Source organism: Microcaecilia unicolor, chromosome 2, assembly GCF_901765095.1.
Source record: "Microcaecilia unicolor chromosome 2, aMicUni1.1, whole genome shotgun sequence".
Classification (NCBI taxonomy): Eukaryota; Metazoa; Chordata; class Amphibia; order Gymnophiona; family Siphonopidae; genus Microcaecilia; species Microcaecilia unicolor.
In genome coordinates, this window is record NC_044032.1 from 408,482,636 (window position 1) to 408,502,078 (window position 19,443).

Consider the following 19,443-nt stretch of genomic DNA (forward strand, 5'->3'; position numbering starts at 1 on the left):
ACTTTCTCACTCTGTCACTACGTTTTGTCCTGTAACCTCTGCAGAGAATCCACTTTTCCTTTCCTATCCTCTTTTAGGATTTGATGTTCCAAATGGGCATCAGCTGACGAAGAATGCACAGAAACAGGAAGCCAAGTTTCCTCAACCTGTTTCCTTTCCTACAAAGTGAAAACTGGGAAACCATCCCCAACCAAGTTCACAGTGACAGTAGCACAGGAGAAGCTCAGAGGATCCACACATGCTGAATGCGGGACATGAAAACATTGAAAACTCAAAGAAACTGGAAACACACCTTAAGGATGAAAAAGATCATTCTACTAGTGTTTTTCCTGCAACAGTGGAACGGTAGAACAAAGGCTGAGTCTACCTTAAAATCATGGACAACAGCTTGGAATATTGAAGACAGAAGTGTTGACTTTGCTACTGAAAAATACTTGGATACTTCCACAATAGCTATCTCTGATTCTCCAAGAACTAGCACAAGTATAATGAAGGAGTCTAGTCATATTACACCTGCAAAAAATATTCAAGAGTTGGAAACCCAACCAGTGACCTTGCAGGCAACATCCGCCACTGAAAGGTCTGGAAACAAAACGAAGAGCAGTACTGAGAATGAACAGGGAGCAGTGACTACCAACATGGGGAAGCTGTCAAACATCATTTCCAAAAAAGGTCTGTCCCAAAAAGACATCTTTAAAACTGCACAAGCAGCTGTGTCGAATGGATCCACCAAGAAAACCTACCAGAGTTCCAACAGCATTCGGAAGACTGATTCTAATAAACCCAGCTTTGAAACTACCAGGGGAAAGTAAGCTAATTTCTTTTACCTCTAAATACTCATGCTTATATATGTGTATATATTTTAAAAAATTGTGAAGGATATACTTTCATATAAATAAACAAAGACATGGAGTTTGTGAACCAATTCAACACTGATCTATTTTTCTATTCAATTTGAATATTATTAATCTTACAAAACACATAATATGCAAGGGCAGTTTCGATACATAAACAACATAAATTGAAGGCAAATTATATGTACAGTTGAATAAGATGATAAACTGATTTAAGCTACAGAGTGTGCAATATACTAGCCAAGAGGCAGAGTGAGTAGCCACCACATGTATTAAAGGATTGGGAGAAGAGCCAGGCTTTCACTTGCTTCCTGAAATAGAAGTAGTCTTGAGTCGGGCATGGCTCTGTGTGAGCGAGCTCCAGAGTGTGGGGGCAACTCCTGAGAAGGTTCACTGGTGGATATCATATTGTACAATTTCTTTGGCAAGGGTACAGATAGTGATGGTCCTTAAAAAGGCCTTAGTTACTTCAATGGTATGTGGAGAGCTAACTTATTCTTAAGATACTCTGGCTCATTTTGTCTAAGGACCTTGAAAATTAAACATAGTTTATCCCTGGAAGGTACTGGTAGCCAATAAAGGAAGGCCACGCTGCTTGTAACCCTTTGTCAGTCATGCTGAAGCATTCTGAAATAGTTGGAGCTGGAGAAATCTGTTTTTCTAGTTGAGACATTATCACAGCATGGACCACTATAGTCAGACTTGTCTTTTCAATATATGGAGAGAGATGTTGTAGTTGCCACAGGTGATAGAAACAGTTTTGAATTTGCAGGATCAGAGTAAGAGATGACTGTTGCTATTCTAACAAATAACTTTGATTGCCCTATTGTCAATTTTCCAGTAAGCTGGAAATGTAGTGCAGTGTTCATAGGACAACTAGAGGTGCAAAGCAGTGACTTATCTACTCAGCAAATCACTATTCGAGTTTAAGAATACAATATTTTACTGGGCATTGTAACCATGAATTATATGTATCTCACTCTGCACTGAAAGGGCAATATTATTCTCATCATAATACCCGGTAGGGCATTGTTGTAATACTTCAGAACACCAGGCAGTGGTATCAAACTGTATATGCAAGGCTTCTCTTATGTGAAAATGAAAAGAAAGGCATACAACATTCCAAAATTACAATGAATTAAAATTTGGTCAAAAAAATTAAGGGGCGATATTCAGAGAAATTTAACCTATTAGAAGAGGCTTCTACCAAGTTAAATTGCTGTTTCAGGGTCAGGTGTAACATTCAATGCATTTAATTGGAGAGTGCTGCTGCAGATCGGTTCTGTCCACCGAGATACCCTCCATGGAGTGGAGTCAAGGTAGACCTGGAAGTCATCCATCCAGTGCCCAGATTCCATGCCGGTGTCCAGACAGCAATCTGGGTAAGTAGGAGTGGAGGAGTGGCCTAGTGGTTAGAGCACTGGTCTTGACATCTAGAGGTGGCTGGTTCAAAGCTCACTGCTGCTCCTTGTGATCTTGGGCAAGTCACTTAACCCTCCATTGCCTCAGGTATAAACTTAGATTGTGAGTGAAAGGGAAATACCCAGTGTACCTGAATGTAACTCACCTTGAACTACTACTGAAATGGTGTAAGCAAAAAAATAAAAAAAAAAATCCAAATAAATAAAACATATAAAGAGTGATCCTAACTTGCCTGGATGGTTCTGAAGATATGAAGACATGCCAGACCTGAATAACTTCTGGTGGCTGCAGTAGTCCCATGTATTCAGTGCTGGTAGCCAGACACTGGATATCCAGGATTAATTCTGCCTGTGGCAGGCATGGTCTGAATATCGTTGGGGGGGGGGGGAATGCTTCTGAAGTATTGGATGGCTTTAGTGGTAAATGCACTGTCATTTGAGCACAGGTGGAATGGCAAACACATAAAGATACATATGGATGTTATGCATATATTCAGATATGATATGCACATAAGATGGATCACTACTGCATTCAGACTTACATGCATAAGTTGTCTGACAGTGGCTGAATATCACTAGAATCTGGATAGCTGTTAGCCCCACCCTGCCACTCTTCTAATCCAACCCCACTTTATTTATGCACTTTTGACCATCAATCCTGGTGATTTCTTCAAATTCAGTGTATTACCAATCATTTAAAATATTTGTACATGTGTGGGCTGTGAATAAAGCCTTTCTATCTTCAAATAAAGTGCCTTGCTAGCTTGCATGTTGCTTCTGGTGAGCAGGTGTGGCTGGACAATTTGGAGCTTGGACAGCTCGGTCTAATCGTGTGTGTGTGTGTGTGTGTGTATGTGTATTGCGCTGGGATGGGGTGGGGATAGATTTTAATTCACACCTTTCCAGTACATCTTGTTCTCTTGATTTTTTCATGAAAATTTGTTCCAGCCCAGATACAGTAGCTCAATCTGTATATCATCGCACTTTCAACTTGGTGGTCCAAGATTCAAATTACTGTCTATAGTATCAACATAAAAAATACTCCTAAATTTAAGATGATTTTCAGTCACATTGGGTGGCAAATGTTTCTAAATGTAGGCCTACAATTTATTTACATAGATTTGGGAGCAGGGCCAGATTTGTGTATAAAGCTAATGCCTCATATTTCTCTAAAAAAGGATCACAATCATTTGAAAATAATTAATATTACAATATTAAATAATCATAATTATTGTTTTTATTATTATTTAACAGTGCACATCCTGCCACATAGACATGTCAGGGTCAGCACTTCAGGGTTTGCATGAGGATTTCAGGACACAGATATTGAAATGCCAAAAATACACACCCATGGTGGTACTAGGCTATCAATCCCCCCCCCCCCAATTAAAGCAACCCCAATCAGACCAACCCCTTGATCTCTCCTTGATCCAAGCAGATCCCCCATGCCTCGATCATAACATACACCAGTCCCTTCCCGAGCTGAGCCCCCCAAACCTCCTCCTCCATGCACCTCTCTCTTCCATACATACAAACCTAACATCCCCCATCTCTCAGACTCTCCAACCAATGCCAGGAATCAGAGGATATTTACACTTGTTCTCAAACATATGTAAATATCTGCACCAGAACTGTGCAAATACACAAAGCCAGGTCCAGTACTAGATAAAGTTAACTGGTTCCCAGAACCCTGGACAATAAAAAAAAGGGGGGAAGTCTTCTCCAATGATGCAACCAATCTACCTCAAGCATTATAAGAGCAATATGTGGAAATGAAGTTTGATTCTTCAGAAATTCTCTGTCCCTTATCCCATCTCATCCTCCCCAACCCACATTTTCCTCAAAATGATCTTCCGCCCAATACACACTCTTCTCCAAAACCATCCCAGTCTGTCTCAGCTCCCACCAACCTCTCCTCCAAGTCAGCTGCCATCATTCTGTCCCTAATCTCTCTAAGTTGCATCTCCCCCTGGTTTGTTAATGCCTCTGACCTTTCCCAGAGTCTTACCACAGATACTGCCTCTGGGACAGCTGCTCTTCCAGCATCATCTGGTTCTCAGTGAGTTTGATCTCAATGGAGACCAAATTTCATCAGTGTTTGCACTAGAGAATGACATGGGGATGGGGACCCGCAGTAACCATGGGGATGTGGACAGGGACAGAGCTTGCGAGGATGGGGCAGGGATGGGGACAGAGCCCACGAGGACAGGGACAAACTTTGTCCCTGTGTCGTTTTCTACTTTGAAGCCTGTTAATGAATTGGACTGTTATTTATGTTTGAGTGACGCAGACAATATTTAGATTTTTTGGAAAAACAAGCAAACATGCTGGCCAGAACTAGCAAAATTTGCATGGGGGATCCTCTACATCCTGCTACCAGCACATCTTCTAAGAAGACATCTTCTATTGCAGGAGGGACTGTGGAAGACAGGAGAGCTAGATCGAATCCTGAGATTGTTGATGACTTCTTATTCATCCAGATTAGAAAATCATAACAGTGCTACATAGGGCATATTTCTGTTTTCCAGGGCATACAGAACGGGTTGTATTTTGTACCCCTGGACATTTTAACAGGGTGGATTAGGATTCCTTGGGTTAGTAGAAATCAGCTAATTGTTGGGGTTGGAAGGGTAGAGGACGGTGGTGAGGAGGGTTATTATCACTGCTCACTGTTATTGTTTTCTATTTGTAATTTATACACAATAGTTGCACAGCATATTGTTTCTTTTTATTTTATTTTTTTTTTTATTTCTGTTACATTTGTACCCCGCGCTTTCCTACTCATGGCAGGCTCAATGCGGCTTACACATTGTATACAGGTACTTATTTGTACCTGGGGCAATGGAGGGTTAAGTGACTTGCCCAGAGTCACAAGGAGCTGCCTGTGCCTGAAGTGGGAATCAAACTCAGTTCCTCAGTTCCCCAGGACCAAAGTCCACCACCCTAACCACTAAGCCACTCCTCCACTTTAATGAAAACATTTAAATATAAAATCATAATTGTTTGAGGCTTCTGCAGATGAGGACAGAGTCCATGAGGATGGAGCATGGACGGGGCAGGGACAGAGACAGAACCTGCGGAGACGGGGTGGGGATGGAGACAGAACCCACAAGGACAGAGCAGGGATGGGGACAAACTTTGCCCCCGTGTCATTCTCTAGTTTGCACAATATTGAAAGTAAAGCATCTTAGTAAAAGGACCCCTTAGTAAATAAACCCTTCAGTCTGCATAGCATATGGTTTGCTGAGGAGTACACAAGACTTTTACTCAGTTTGTCACCAAGGTCTAGCTAGTGTTCAGTAAAAACAGAATAGAGAAGTATCAAATTTTTATAGAAAGGTGATGTATTACCTCTATTTAAAAGAGATTTGTGAAGGCATGGGATCAAACTTATTTTAGGGGGGGAAATTGAAGTAGTTCTCAAAAGATGAGTTTGCACATATCCATGTCTAGATGATTGGCAGTGATAAAACTTGGTTCTGGCCATTTGCATTCATTTAAACTCTGCTGAGAGCTGTGGATCTGCAGTGGTGAACTGAGGAAGCCTGGAGGCAGCTTCATCGACTTTCCTGGAGCCTGCCAAAGATCCCTGCAGAAATCTGAAATGCACCCTGCACAGAATTCTCACTAATTAAATGTGAGAAATGGAAGCAATATAAGGAGGCAAAAACTGTTAGTCTGGACGTAGACGAAAGATGCTTTTGCATGTAATGATTTCTTAGTTATTAAAAGCTAGGCTGCCATCCACAGGGTTAAAAACACAATGAAATATTTATTAGAAAAATTCTTCGAAAACAAGCCCTGCTGTGTTGGGATAAAGAACATGGCTTGCATTATGCATCTGCAGTATGGTGTATGAAATTGATGGATGTGTTTCTAACCTCCTATGAAACACTTTTTAGTCCAATTAAGCAATGTTGTACAGAATGTCATATACCTTTTAGCTGTGAGAATAAATCTGTCATTAATCTTAGCTGAGCAACACCTCTTCTTAAGCATGCATTTTAATCCTCCAACTCTTAGTTAATTAGCAAAATTAGCAAAGCCCGGCCAACCTTTTTTTTCACAGGGTTAACTGAACACATGTTTTTGTGTCATATATAGTTTGTTTTTAGATGCTAGAAGTATTTTCTGGTGCTGTGTATTGAGCAGTATATGAGTATCAAATGAATAAATGTAATGCCTGTATAAGACAATAAATAGAAACAAAACATGATGCCTATGTTATTAGACTAATTTAATACAGTTTTTGACTAGCCTTCAAAAGCAATGCCTCCTTCCTCCACAAACAGTGTAAGTGAAACATAATAGCAGTTCAGTAGTCTCATGGGGAAGGCAGGGGTGGGGGGAGAGACAGGGAAAGATGGATGGGTGATCAGAAGGTGACAAAGCTGTATGGGGCCGATATTGAAAGTGATTTATCTGGCCGCTGACTGGTTAAATTGATTGGTCAGGGCTAGCCACTAATTTTAGTGACACTTATTAGGGCCCTGTTTACAAAGGCATGCTAGTTTTTTTTTTTAGTGTTCAGTAAAAATTATGTGCTAATCATGTAGATGCCTAATATTCCTATAAGTGGAGGAGTAGCTAGTGGTTAGTGCAGTAGACTTTGATCCTGGGGAACTGGGTTCGATTCCCAACGCAGCTCCTTGTGACTATGGACAAGTCACTTAACCCTCCATTGTCCCAGGTAGAAATAAGTACCTGTATATAATATGTAAACCGCTTTGAATGTAGTTGCAAAAACTGCAGAAAGGCAGTAGTATATCAAGTCTTTCGCTATAGGTGTCTACATGGTTAGTGCATGCTAAAAACACTAGTGTGCCTTTGTAAACAGGGCCCTTAACTTGCTAAGTACCAGTGGCATACCAAGGGCGGGGTGGTGGGGGCGGTCTGCCCCGGGTGCATGCTACTGGAGGGTGCAGAGAGCAGTCGCGCGCCTGTCGGCTCCGCTGATTCCCTGCTCCCTCTGCCCCAGAACAGGTTACTTCCTGTTCCAGGGCAGAGGGAGCAGGGAGCCAGTGGAGCCGACAGGCTGCTCTCTGCACCCTCCAGCAGACAAGAATGCACCCGGGGGGAGGGGCTTGATGCGTCAGGGAGGGGGGTGTCATTGTACCGGGGGTGGGGGTGGGGGTGTCGTGCTGCACCCTTGGGGGGGGGGGAATGCCGCTGCACCCGGGGGGGGGGGGGGGTGTGTGCAGCTGCGATCCAGCCCGGGTGGTAGCCGAACTAGGATCGCCACTGCTAAGTACTGCTGAAGTTTGCAGTTGGTGCTAAACACAAAGCTGGCTATGTTGGGGGCATTCCAGGGGCAGAGTCAACATTGGGCCACTTAAGTGCTGATATGGGGCCACATAAAAGTCTGTCCTATTTTTATACTCTAGCCCATGGCCGCTTAAGTGCTGAATATTGACGTAAGTGGCCGTGTGTTAGCTGACTCAAAAATAACTGGATATTCAAAGCCAAAGCCCAGACAGAGCCCAGCTTTGAATATCCAGGAATAACTCCATTGGTGGTGAGCAAAATTCTCATTTGCCGCTGGCTGAATATCGGACCCTATAATTTTATGGTTCATAATGTGATAGGAAAGCCTTTGAAAGTTAGTCAAAATGTATTTAGTTAGTCAAAAAAGATATCATTTTATCTTCTTTGTTTTGTTTTATTTCCACTCATTACCTTTACTATTTTATCCATTATAAGACAGAAGAAGAATGCTATTATCATTCACCTCATCAACTGCAGGGCTCCATTCTATAAATTACTGATTTTCCAGATCAGTCATGATTTTGAAAGCTTTCACCAAAACTAAACTCCTCTCTGTATTAAGTCAGGATTTGGAGGGAGGGAAGGAAGGAAGGAAGGAAAGGATCCCATGATGGTGGAATAAGTATTTGTTTTGTTCTTGTTTCTGTTTTCTAGGACAGGGAGAAAAGGTGATAGACTTTACAGGGGCATTATTTGAAATGTAATTAGTCTAAATAGTTTGTTCTGTAATCATTTTCAAAGATGACTTTTTAGCCAGGTGGATAGTAATTTTATAACAGGTCAACACAGCTGAAGTGTGCACATATTTTTGCACTTTAGGTTCCTTTTACCAAGCGTCAGTAAAAGGAGCTCAGTGGTGAAGTTGGCGCATAGGTCTGCCGCACACTGAGGTTGCCTTTTTACCGCCGGGGGTAAAAGACTTTTTTGTTGAAGGCGAGGGAAATGGCCATGCACTACGCAAAGGCATTGGCATGCGGCCACTTCCGGGGGGAGTCTGGTGGTAACCAAGCAGCGCACAGCACTGCCTGATTATCGCTGGGCACAACCCTGGCACTAGAAACTATTTTCTGGGCTGGAAATGGTGTACAGGTGGAGCCAGACATACTGCCGGGTGCCCCTGGGAGGCTGGCGGTAGAGTTGAATCGCCATGTGCAAGCCAGCTGTAGGTCCATCTTGCATTCGTAAAAGAGCTTATGTGTGTACTTCAGAACTCCATCCACGCTCTGCCCAAACCCCTAAAATGCCCACCTTCAGGTGACAAGACATGCCTCTTGTCACTGTGAGCACGTTTATGCTTGGGCAAATTGTTTATGTTCAAAATCTCCTTCATAAAATGACTCCCATACTGCCTGGTTTTCAGCAATAAAGGCTCACATTTAACCATGGAACCTGGCAAGAGCTGAGAGACTATTCAGTTAGTCCCAGCTGAATATTATCCTGGAGATAATTGGTTAAAAGCAGCTGGTTATCTGCAGGTTGAATATTTGCCCAATAACATATACTTAATATTGAAATTTCAGTTTTTACATGTGAGGAGGACAGCAGTCAAGACATTAGCAAAGCAAATGTACATTTCAGAAAATAGTTGGTTTGACCATGGGCCCCCTCCCTGAACAAACCCCTGTCATGCTTATCTCACTATCTTCTCATAGATTGCAGAACTGTAGCAGTTCCACATCCAGAAAGTATGAGCTATGAGCTGCTCCACCATCTGCATGTTCAAGCCTTGGAAACTCAGCAGTCATTTGTTCCACAGCTCCAGGGCCACAACTGCACATGGTACTTCCTGCTCTCAGGCTGAAAACCTCAGTGATCATATACTGAGCGGAGATCACTGGACACAAAGGTGTACATTCATATCAACCTACTGTGTGCCAGCCCACCTGCTAAAGCTCTGGTGGTCACAGAGTAAGTGGTTGGGGAGCTGAGTTAGGGTACTATACAATATATAGAATTTCTCCTTAAACAGATAAAGTTAAAACATAAATGTCTAGAATACTACCACTTACATGAGCAAATGTACACTTAACTCTTTCCAGTGTCTCCTGTCCATTTGACATTTCTTGTCTTTCCATGTCCACAATCCATTTTTACTCTGTGACTCTATCTGTCCTGTCTAGCTTCTCTCCTCTGTGTATCCTCCCCACATATCCAGTACCTTTCCTCTGGGATCCTGTCCCTCCCCCTGTGTCCAGCATCATCCCTCTGTGTCCCTCTCCCTATGATCAACCATGCCCAGGATTTCTTTTCTATGTGCCTGTCCCTCCACGTCTAGGTTCCCCCCTTTCTTCTCTTCCTCCTACACCCCCACCCTGGGGATAGCATCTCTTCTCTGTGTCCCTGTCTCTCCCCATATCCAGTTTCTCTCCTCTCTTCCCTTTCTCCTGCATCTTTACCTTGAAGGTAGCATCTTTTCCTCTCTCTCTCTCTCTCTCCCCTGCCCCTCCCAATTCCAGCATCTCTCCCTCTGCTCCACTGGTACCCCTGCCCTGAACCCCAAAGCCAGCATCTCACCCTGAACCCCCCAGCCTGGTATCTCTCTCTTCCTTCTTTTGTTAGTCCAGTATCTCTCTTCCACTCTTCCCTCTGGTCCAATCTCTCTCTGTCTCTCTCCCCACTGTTCTCCTGAGTCTGGCATTTCTTCCCCTCTCTTTCCCCCATTTTGTCCTGGTCCTCTTCCCCACTACTCCTTCTTCCCCTCTCAGAGGTCTGGCATCTTCCCCCCCCCCCCTCCCCACAGAACTGGCATCTCTTTCTGTCCCCCCTCCATTGGGTCACTGGCTGCAGTAGCAATAAAAACAGGCTGCCTCTGGCTCCAACCAGTCCTGCCAGGGTCTTTCCACTGTCACATCCCAGTCACAGGAAATTGCATCAGAGAAGTCAAGAAGCGGAGGAGGAAAGACCCTGGTGGAATTCGCTGAAGACAGCCTGTTTTCATTAGTGCCTCTGCTGGTGACCTGCCATGAGGTTGGAGGATCATGGAAGGGGGGAGCAGAGAGAGATGTTGGATCTGTGGAGAATGGGGAGAGAGAAAGGGAGAAATGCTGGACCTGTACAAATGTGTGTGTGTGTGTGTTTTTGTTACATTTGTACCCCGCGCTTTCTCACTCATGGCAGGCTCAATGCGGCTTACATACTGTATTATATACAGGTACTTATTTGTGTGTGTGTGTTTGGGGGGGGGGGGGGTTGGTGGAGAGGGTGAAGGGGGAGAGAGAGAGATGATGGACAATGGGGATGAAGTCAATCCATTAGAGGACACTTCAACAGCAGGCCACCTCTACCACTGTGGAGCCCTGGGCTTTTTGCCAGGTTTGCTCACTGGTAGCTACGCTCCTTCCCTGCCCCCTTTGACTGAACTGTACTACCTATGCAGACAACCTAAAACCTAGATGAGTTTGTACTATGTAAACTCCATATAACTGTATTGTTTCTTCACTGACCTGATGAGGAGAAAATAATTCTCTAAAGTCTGTCATACATACATTAAGTCTACAGCTTGACCAAATAGGCCAACAGGGTATTCACCATGCTCTGCTAAAATGCTTGTGGGTCATTATTCAGTTGGCAGTTGTGAGCATTTTTTAAAAATGCTTACTTCTGCCAGCTAAGTTAGATCCAAATATTCAGTTCTGGGACATGGTCAGGCACTGACATAGCCACGGCAGCGGTGATACCCAAAAGTTATGTGGATATGGCTGATGTTCATTGCCATCCTCCCACAGATAATCGGACAAAGTTAAGACATTACCAATAGATAATAGATCTGATTCTGACCACCTGAGTTTTCATTGAAAGTTAAAAACTTTTTGATTTCCCAAATCTTTGGTTATTTAATTGTATTTTTATGAACCTCTGTTCAGATTCTATGTAACTGTGTTTTGTTTTGTTTTTTGAAAGATTTTTGTGGAATTCTATCTTTTAGTTAAGATTGTGACATCCCAGGTATGACTTATTTGCTTTCTGTATCCTGCAATGAACTAGGCTGCTGGTAATTACATTATAAGTCATATTTGGGGGGGGGGGGGACAACAAAGGAGACAGATGCTGCATCATGGGGGGCAATGAAGGAGACAGATGCTGTATTGTAGAAGGGGGAAGGAGGAACACAGGTTCTGCATCAGAAGTGGGGGCAGGGAGGTCAGGTAAGGAAGAGAGAGAGCCAACGAGGGGGCATGGAGAGGGCAAGAGTTGCCAGACTTGGGGGGGGGGGAGGAGGACAAGGAAGAAAGAGAGTTTCCAGGACCTATGGGGAAAGAAGGAAGAGGGAGAGGTGCTGGTCCTGCAAAGGGGAGACAGAGCAGGAGCGAGGGAAGAGAGAGGAACACTTGCTAGACCCCTGGGGGGGGGGCAAAGGAAGGGAAGAGAGAGAGAGAGAGATGCTGGCTGGGATAGAGAGACAAGAGGGAAGGAAGAGAGAGAGAGAGAGAGAGAGAGAGAGAGAGATGCTGGCACTTGGGGGGGGGGGGGAGTAGGGTACAGAAGAGTTATGTTGGACAGGACAAGAATAGGGACACAGAGATGGGAGATGGCGGCATGGCCTACTGGTTAGAGCAGTGATTAGAGCACTGCTCTTGACATCCAGAGGTGGTCAGTTCAAATCCCACTTCTGCACCTTGTGATTTTGGGAAAGTCACTTAACCCTCCATTTCCTCAGGTACAAACAGATTGTGAGCCTCCAGAGACCTTGAGCTACTATTGAAAAGGTGGAAGCAAAATCTAAATAAATAAAACTGCATATTTTTAACACCTGCATAAGTTCTGGGACTACTTCTGCTCAGCCTGGAGAGCACCCCCACAGTCAGAGGAGATATTCAGTGGAACTGTCTGATTCCTGTCCTGAGACGCTCAATGTGATTTAGCCAGACAACAGCCTCTCCTGCCTGGATAAACTACCTACTGTACCTGAATATTTACCACTTCAATAGCTTTCAGGCTTGTAGATTGTATATAAATAATAATAATAATAATAAATCTTTTTGAATATTGGGCTCTTAAGAAACTGTGCACATCCCACCATGGATGCCCCATTTCTTCCCTAGACACCCTATGAAAAATTGGGATTCAAGATTCCTAATCTAGGTGCTTATTGCTGAATTATCAGTAGTCAAAGTTCTTAACTAGTTTTCATGCCCTCAATCCATTCCCATAGCCACCCATGTTATAGGCACTTAAAAACAGGAGTGTATTGAAATTAGGAGTCTAAATGTAGGAAAGCAGTCTTAATATATTTTTCAAAGGTAGGAAAAAAGAGGTGATGATGCCCCTGTATAAGACCCTGTTGAGCCCTCATTTAGAATATTGTGTACAATTCTGGAGACTGCACCTTCAAAAGGAAACAGGATGGATTCGGTCCAGAGGGCAGCTAGTAAAATGGTCAGTGGTCTTCATCGTATTGAGGACAGACTTAAAGATCTCAATTTGTATACTTTGGGAGATGGGAGCTAAGATAGAGACATTTAAATACCTGTGTGACATAAATGCACTGGAGGTGAGTCTCTTTCAGTTGAAAGGAAGCTCTGGAACAAGGGGACATAGGATGAAAGTGAAAAGGGATAAACTCAGAAGTAACCTGAGGAAATACTTCTTCATGGAAAGGGTGGTGAATTCATGGCATGGCCTCCCTATGGAAGTGGTGGAGATGAAAACAGTATCTGAATTCAAGAGATTGGGACAAGTATATAAGATCTCTAAGGGAGTAATAGGGAGAGCAGATGGCATGGATGGGTAGACTAGATAGGCCATATGGTCTTTATCTGCTTACATTTTTCTGTTTCTGTTTCTGTGTTTCAAATGGATCCATTTAGGGGCTTAAAACCTTAGAATATGTGCCTCATTCTTTCAGTACACCTAGAAGGGCCTTAATATGGATTGGAACAGAAATAAATGAATTCAAGAGATGAGTATTTTTGTCATAGATAAATGGTATCTTCTTGGAGTTCCATAGTGATGTAAGAGAGTATTGATAGCTATGAATGGAGTAAAGAATTGTTTGTGATTTCAAGCCCCTGACGCAGCCCTTTAAGAGGGTGAAACGCAGCTGCGTCAGGCTTCATATTATTTATAGATTTAAGCTTTTAGTGGTGAATAAATTGAACTTTTTATTGATGACACAAATATAACAAAAACAGTGCTAACAGTATGGATATAATGTCACCATACATATTCTAATAACAGCTGATTCCTACCCCACTCCCCCATCCTACCCATTGACAAGATTATTCAGCCTTGCTCAACATTTACTACACCCCCTCCCCTCCCACCCCAAATTCCCCTTTCTTCTTTCCCCCTCTATCCCAAAGTTGCAAATTGAACTTTTTACTGAACGTTGTTGGTGATTTGCTTCTTTTTTCCACTCCATGCTGGATCTTGTAAGTTCCCTGCCCACATGTTTTCTCAAATCTAATGTTTTCCATTTCTGTTGCAGAAATTGGTGTGCTTATGTCCATACCAGACTCTTACCCACAGTGGAAATGGAGAACATGGGAAGTGTGTCTAAAACAGGGCCTTGTACATGGACCGCTGGTGCTTGTTCAGTGAGGTATGTAGCAATACAGCCACATCTAATGGTATCTAATTGTGCTCTCTTCCCCTATGGCCCTTCCTTTTGTAGCCCCTCAGACTTTAATCAGGAATGTTTCTTGGTCGCTAAGGTTTACTTGCTTTTAACAGCATCTCCATTTTCTGTGACTAAATTCTTGTTTCAGACTTTCTCTAGTAGGTAAAGAACGTTATTATTTGCTCTGCTGTGTTTAGAATATGTCTATTTGTGGGCTGGACCACCATCATAATAAGATAAAAATACAGATAGAGAACATGCTTTCTAATTCTTCATGTAATACAAGTGTCTTAGTTCTACTTGTGTTCTTACCATTAGAATTTCTTCCATCCTACTATTTTCTCTATTTCCATGACTCCATTTTCCATATCATGTCCATCTTGCAAGGTTTTCTATTGTGTGATTACACAGCCTAATTAAGGGTTTCTTTTACAAAACCATGCTAGCGATTCCTGCATGGTAAATGAGAGGAAGCCCTTCGGAATTGAATGGGCTTCCTCTCATTTACCGCACAGGAATCGCTAGTGTGGCTCTGTAAAAGAAGTCCTAACTGTTTCATGTACTTGGCTGTGAATCAAGTTAGAGTGAACCAAGGAAGACCTTTCAGCCAAAATGACGACCAGAAAAAGTCTTTGGGGCCCTTTTACTAAGCTGCGTAAGTGTCTATGCATGCCAAAATGGAGTTACCGCATGGCTGTTGCGGTAAATTCATTTTCAGCAAGCGTCCGATACGCGCGTATGAAAAATTATTTTTAGATGCGTGTATTGGGCACGCACCAAGTGGTATTTGACATGCATAGGTCATTACCGCCCAGTTACCGCATGAGATTTTACCGCTAGGTCAATGGCTGGCGGTAAGGTCTCAGAACCAAAATGGTCACACAGCAATTTTCATTTTGCCACACGTCCATTTTTGGCAAAAATGCGCTGAAAAATGATTCTGTGCACACCCAAAACATTGCTCTACACTACCGCAGGCCATTTTTCAGCACACCTTAGTAAAAGAGCCCCTTTATTAGGCACCACAACAGTAGGGGACCTGAGACGGGACCGTGTTTCGGCGGGACAAAAGCACCCGCTTCAGAGATCACAATAACCGTTCACAGTGCAATTACTATTTCTATGGTGTTGCCGAGAGGTACTGTTGTAACAGACCAATTTTCATGCAGAGGTGCTATAGATTGAGGGCATATCAACGCTCCTGACGTAGAGGGATTTGTCCCGTCGAAACATGGCCCCGTGTCGGGTCCCGTACGGTTGTGGTGTCTAACAAAGACTTTTTCTGCTCATCATTTTGGCTGGAAAGTCTTTCTTGCTTCACCCCTGTCCTTCACATTGGTTTTTGCTGTCCTTAGGGGCATCTTTCCTTTTTGTTTTGTGATTTTGTTAATCAAGTTTTCCATGAAACAGAACTGCTTTCTCCATTTTACCTAGCTCACTGCTATTGTTTATCAACAAAATTGCGACTGTCTTATTGTGTAAATTCACAGCCATAGCAACCAAGGGGGATATGTTTAAAATGATATAACTGAGCAGGAAAGGATCCTGTCCTGTTAACCAAACTAGATATTCTGTAGCTTTTACCTGACTAGCAGCACTGAATATCCAGACAGACTGCCACAATATTATCCTCTTTCTGCCGAAGCAGTCTGGGAGTAGACTTTAGGTCAAACAAGAAGTTACCCATTCAGTGCAGATATTTAACACCAGTGGCCAGATAGTTAACCAGGCTTATTTATTTACACTTGCTATACCGCCATTAACTAACGCACAGATCATAGCGGTTTACATCAAGCTTACCGAAAAGTAAAGGAAAGGAACTGCAATTTATTGACAGGAAAGAGGAACATTCATCCAAGATTCATTTATAAGAAGAGGTTATAGTTATTATAGATGATTAATATCGAGATTATTGTTTTTCCCAGAGTTCCGGGTATGACTCCTAAAGTTTTCCTCAGAAATATTTCCTCAATTATTACTTTGAAAGGAGTGAAGCCTGTGAAAACTGGGATTACTTTAATCAGTGGGATCTGAATTAGAAATTTAAGTATATGTATTGTTAAATAACTTCTGGTTTTTAAAAGAGAAAGAATGTAATCAGATGTATTATTTCTAACTAATATTGGATAATAAGTATGTTTTCAATGAAATTTGACTATACACCGTACTGGGCTTGAAGCCAACCAGATGATCAATGTGGAATAATGAATTAGATGGGTAATATCTGGGGATAAACAGGTTAATAACACGTTTTCTTTTCTGTTTACTGTTTAATTGATCTCCTTGTCTTGTTTCACTCTCCCTATTTTGTGGTCTAAGGAAGAGAATAGAATTACCTGATTGAAATAATTCCTATATATTACCTTCTCTGTATTTCTGGCAAGTTGTTTTATCGCTTGTAAAAATTTAAATGGTTATAAATAAGAAAATTAAAAAAAAAAAGAAGAGGTAAGAGAAAGGGAAGTATAAAGCTTAAGATAAGGGCAAAGGGCAAAAAAGAGGAAGGGGATAATTCACAGCTTACCGTCTTACTGTAGGTGGAGTCGAAAGCTTGATGAAATAGCCAGGTTTTCATGGCAAATATAAATGATTTAAGAGAGATGTCAGCATGGAGTGGTAGGAGCGTGCGGTTCCAAAGGTAGGGAGCAGTAAAATAAAACCAGGTATGTTGAATTGCACAAAAGATAGGTCTAATCATGTTTGATCAGCTATCCAGGAATGGCATTGAAGATCAGTCATACCTGACTATCCTCCAGGCACCACTGAGTACCCAGAGATTCAATGCTGATACTCAGATTCAGCCTGGCATTGGATATCCTGGTCAAAATTAGCCTGCATGGGTCAGTACCTTGAAAAATCAGTGGCTGCCACTGGCTGAATATGAGGACAGATGTTTTTGGAAATGACATGATTAAATCATTTAAAGTTTCAGGGACTAAGGGGAATATATCCAAATAAGACATTATGGTGTCATCTGCCAGATTGTTTATACTTCTGGTGATGTTTTTTTTGCCTCGTACCATGGTTGGCTCCATCCCTAAAATGTAGTTATTTTTTTAAAGTTATAATTTCAATTAATCATCTCAGACTTCTGCAAGGGTCTGCAGAGGGTACAGTATGGTTAATTTTGGAAGTGGTATTCAAACCCCACCCCACATTTATCCTAGTGAAAAAGAGCTTAGTTAAAAAGCTCCACTGACTGGAAGGAGAAGCGGAGGTATGAATCGGCAGAGGGACCAACGTGTAGTACAGTGTTGATATATGTCGTGTTGCCATGAACAGAATCACCCTAAGAAGATTAGCTGTGAAGGATTATAGTCAAGTGTCTCTAATCTTCCTATGCTTTATTTACAATGACTGCACGTGCTGCTAATAGAGACAAAATATTACTATGTAATCTCCAGGATTTCACTGCCACTCATTAAAGCCTATGTACAAAGATTTCTTCCGTCTTTTGCTATGAGAAAATGTTTTGGACATTTGTACCATTGTGAGAGTAACATGTAAATTATTTACCACTTCACAGGAATACTGGGATCCAGCTAGAACAGATGATGTATCTTTGAGATCATACTGTTTATCTGTAATGCACTATGGGCCCATTTTACTAAGCCATGGTAGGCTCTACGTACGCCCAACCTGCACCAAAATGAACTTACTGCCCGACTACTGCGTGCCTCTTGTGGTAATTTCATTTTTGGTGCATGTCCGCTACACGCATGTGAAAAATAATTTTTACTTTCAGACGCGTGTAGTGGACGCGCGGCAAGTGGCATCTGATGCACTTAGGTCATTACTGCGCAGATTCCTTACCGCTAGGTCTATGGCTGGTGCTAAGGTCAAACACCCAAAATTGATTTTGCCACACATCCATTTTCGGCAAAAATTTTTAAAAGGCATTTTTGGTACGTGTGCTGAAAAATATTTCTGTGTGCTCCCGAAACCCGCGCCTACACTATCGCAAGCCACTTTTTACCGCGGCTTAGTAAAAGGACCCCTATATACCCAGACCTGCTTTCTACCATACCTATTCCATTATAACAGTGTTTTAGAGAAGACCAAACATCCCATTAGGTTGACCAGATGATTTCAAAGCTTCTTATCACACTTTTGGTGACTGATCACATATAGTAGATGACGGCAGAAAAAGACCTGCATGGTCCATCCAGTCTGCCCAACAAGATAAACTCATATGTGCTACTTTTTGTGTATACTTTACCTTGATTTGTACCTGTCCTTTTCAGGGCAATACAAAAGTTTCTGTTAGCTTAGGCAAACTTTTCTACTCCTGCATCCTCCTCTGAAATGGACCACATATTTATCTTATTTAAACATTTTTATTGGAAACATGACCAATTTTACCTAATTTCAGAATTTTAATCTGGAGTGCAGTAATCACTAGGGACGTTTATGGTCTAAAAAAATCTGTTTTTCTGGTTTTCATATTTGTTTTAAATGTGCATACGGTATATCCTCAAACTATTTTAATCACTCAAATCAATTGTATGCATGTGCATTCTAGTGACTTTTACCAGAAATGTGTTTTGGGTGCCCAAACCAACCAAATGAATGTTAATGAATGCACATCACTAATAATCACACTGCTGTAGTAAACACCTTTTCCATGAGCAGCTTTCCTTGCAACTGTTCAGATTTAAATGATTGCTCCAAATGCACACTCACCTGTGTTCAGATAAGGATTCCCAATATCAGTGATATTAATAAGGGCTTCTGACTGTAGCTTATAATTCGATATTTCCATCGGTTTGCTTATATCTACTAATTCTCCACTCCACCACTAGGGGGTTCACATCTACCAATGCTTATTACAGAAGAGAAAGAGCAGTGAGGTGTGGCGGTGGGCAAAAACGCAATAACACTTTCTTGTGGAAATATTTCCTGTTTATTCTGCATAGACACAAATCAACCTACATATGTATGTTATAACATCATACTTACTAAACACCAAGCATACCACCATTCATACTTCAATGGAGCTCATTGCCACCACTCTTTTTTTACTCAAAATACAAATACAATACAAAAAAAACACTCTAAGCATAAACAAATGTCCTGAGCCAATCTGTAACAAGGTTGCACTTTTAATTTAGCAAGGAGTCTTCGGAAAAACAGTGCTGCATTTGTAATCCCAAAAAGTCTTATCTTAGAGCAGTGCAATCTTGCAGGCTCCTTATATTTCTATCGGCTTCATGGTTGGCTGAAGAACAGGGATAAGCCTCACAGTCCAAGCTCTGTGATGCTGTAACACAGCATTATCTCTTTAACATAAACCTCTTCAAGCCCAACGCGTTTCGCACTAGGTGTCTTCAGGGGCTCCAATTCT

At 42.1% G+C, this 19,443-nt stretch overlaps 1 protein-coding gene across 1 annotated transcript in view; it reads left to right on the top strand.

The window, feature by feature from the left end:
• The first annotated feature begins 216 nt into the window (after positions 1-216).
• MMRN1 (multimerin 1) overlaps positions 217-19,443 on the top strand; it is a 91,878-nt gene continuing 72,651 nt past the window's right edge. The window contains exons 1-2 of the mRNA XM_030190691.1: positions 217-808; positions 13,968-14,081. Of these exons, the coding sequence (XP_030046551.1) occupies positions 246-808; positions 13,968-14,081 (677 nt within the window). The 5' untranslated portion in view covers positions 217-245. The remainder of the gene's footprint in view (positions 809-13,967; positions 14,082-19,443) is intronic.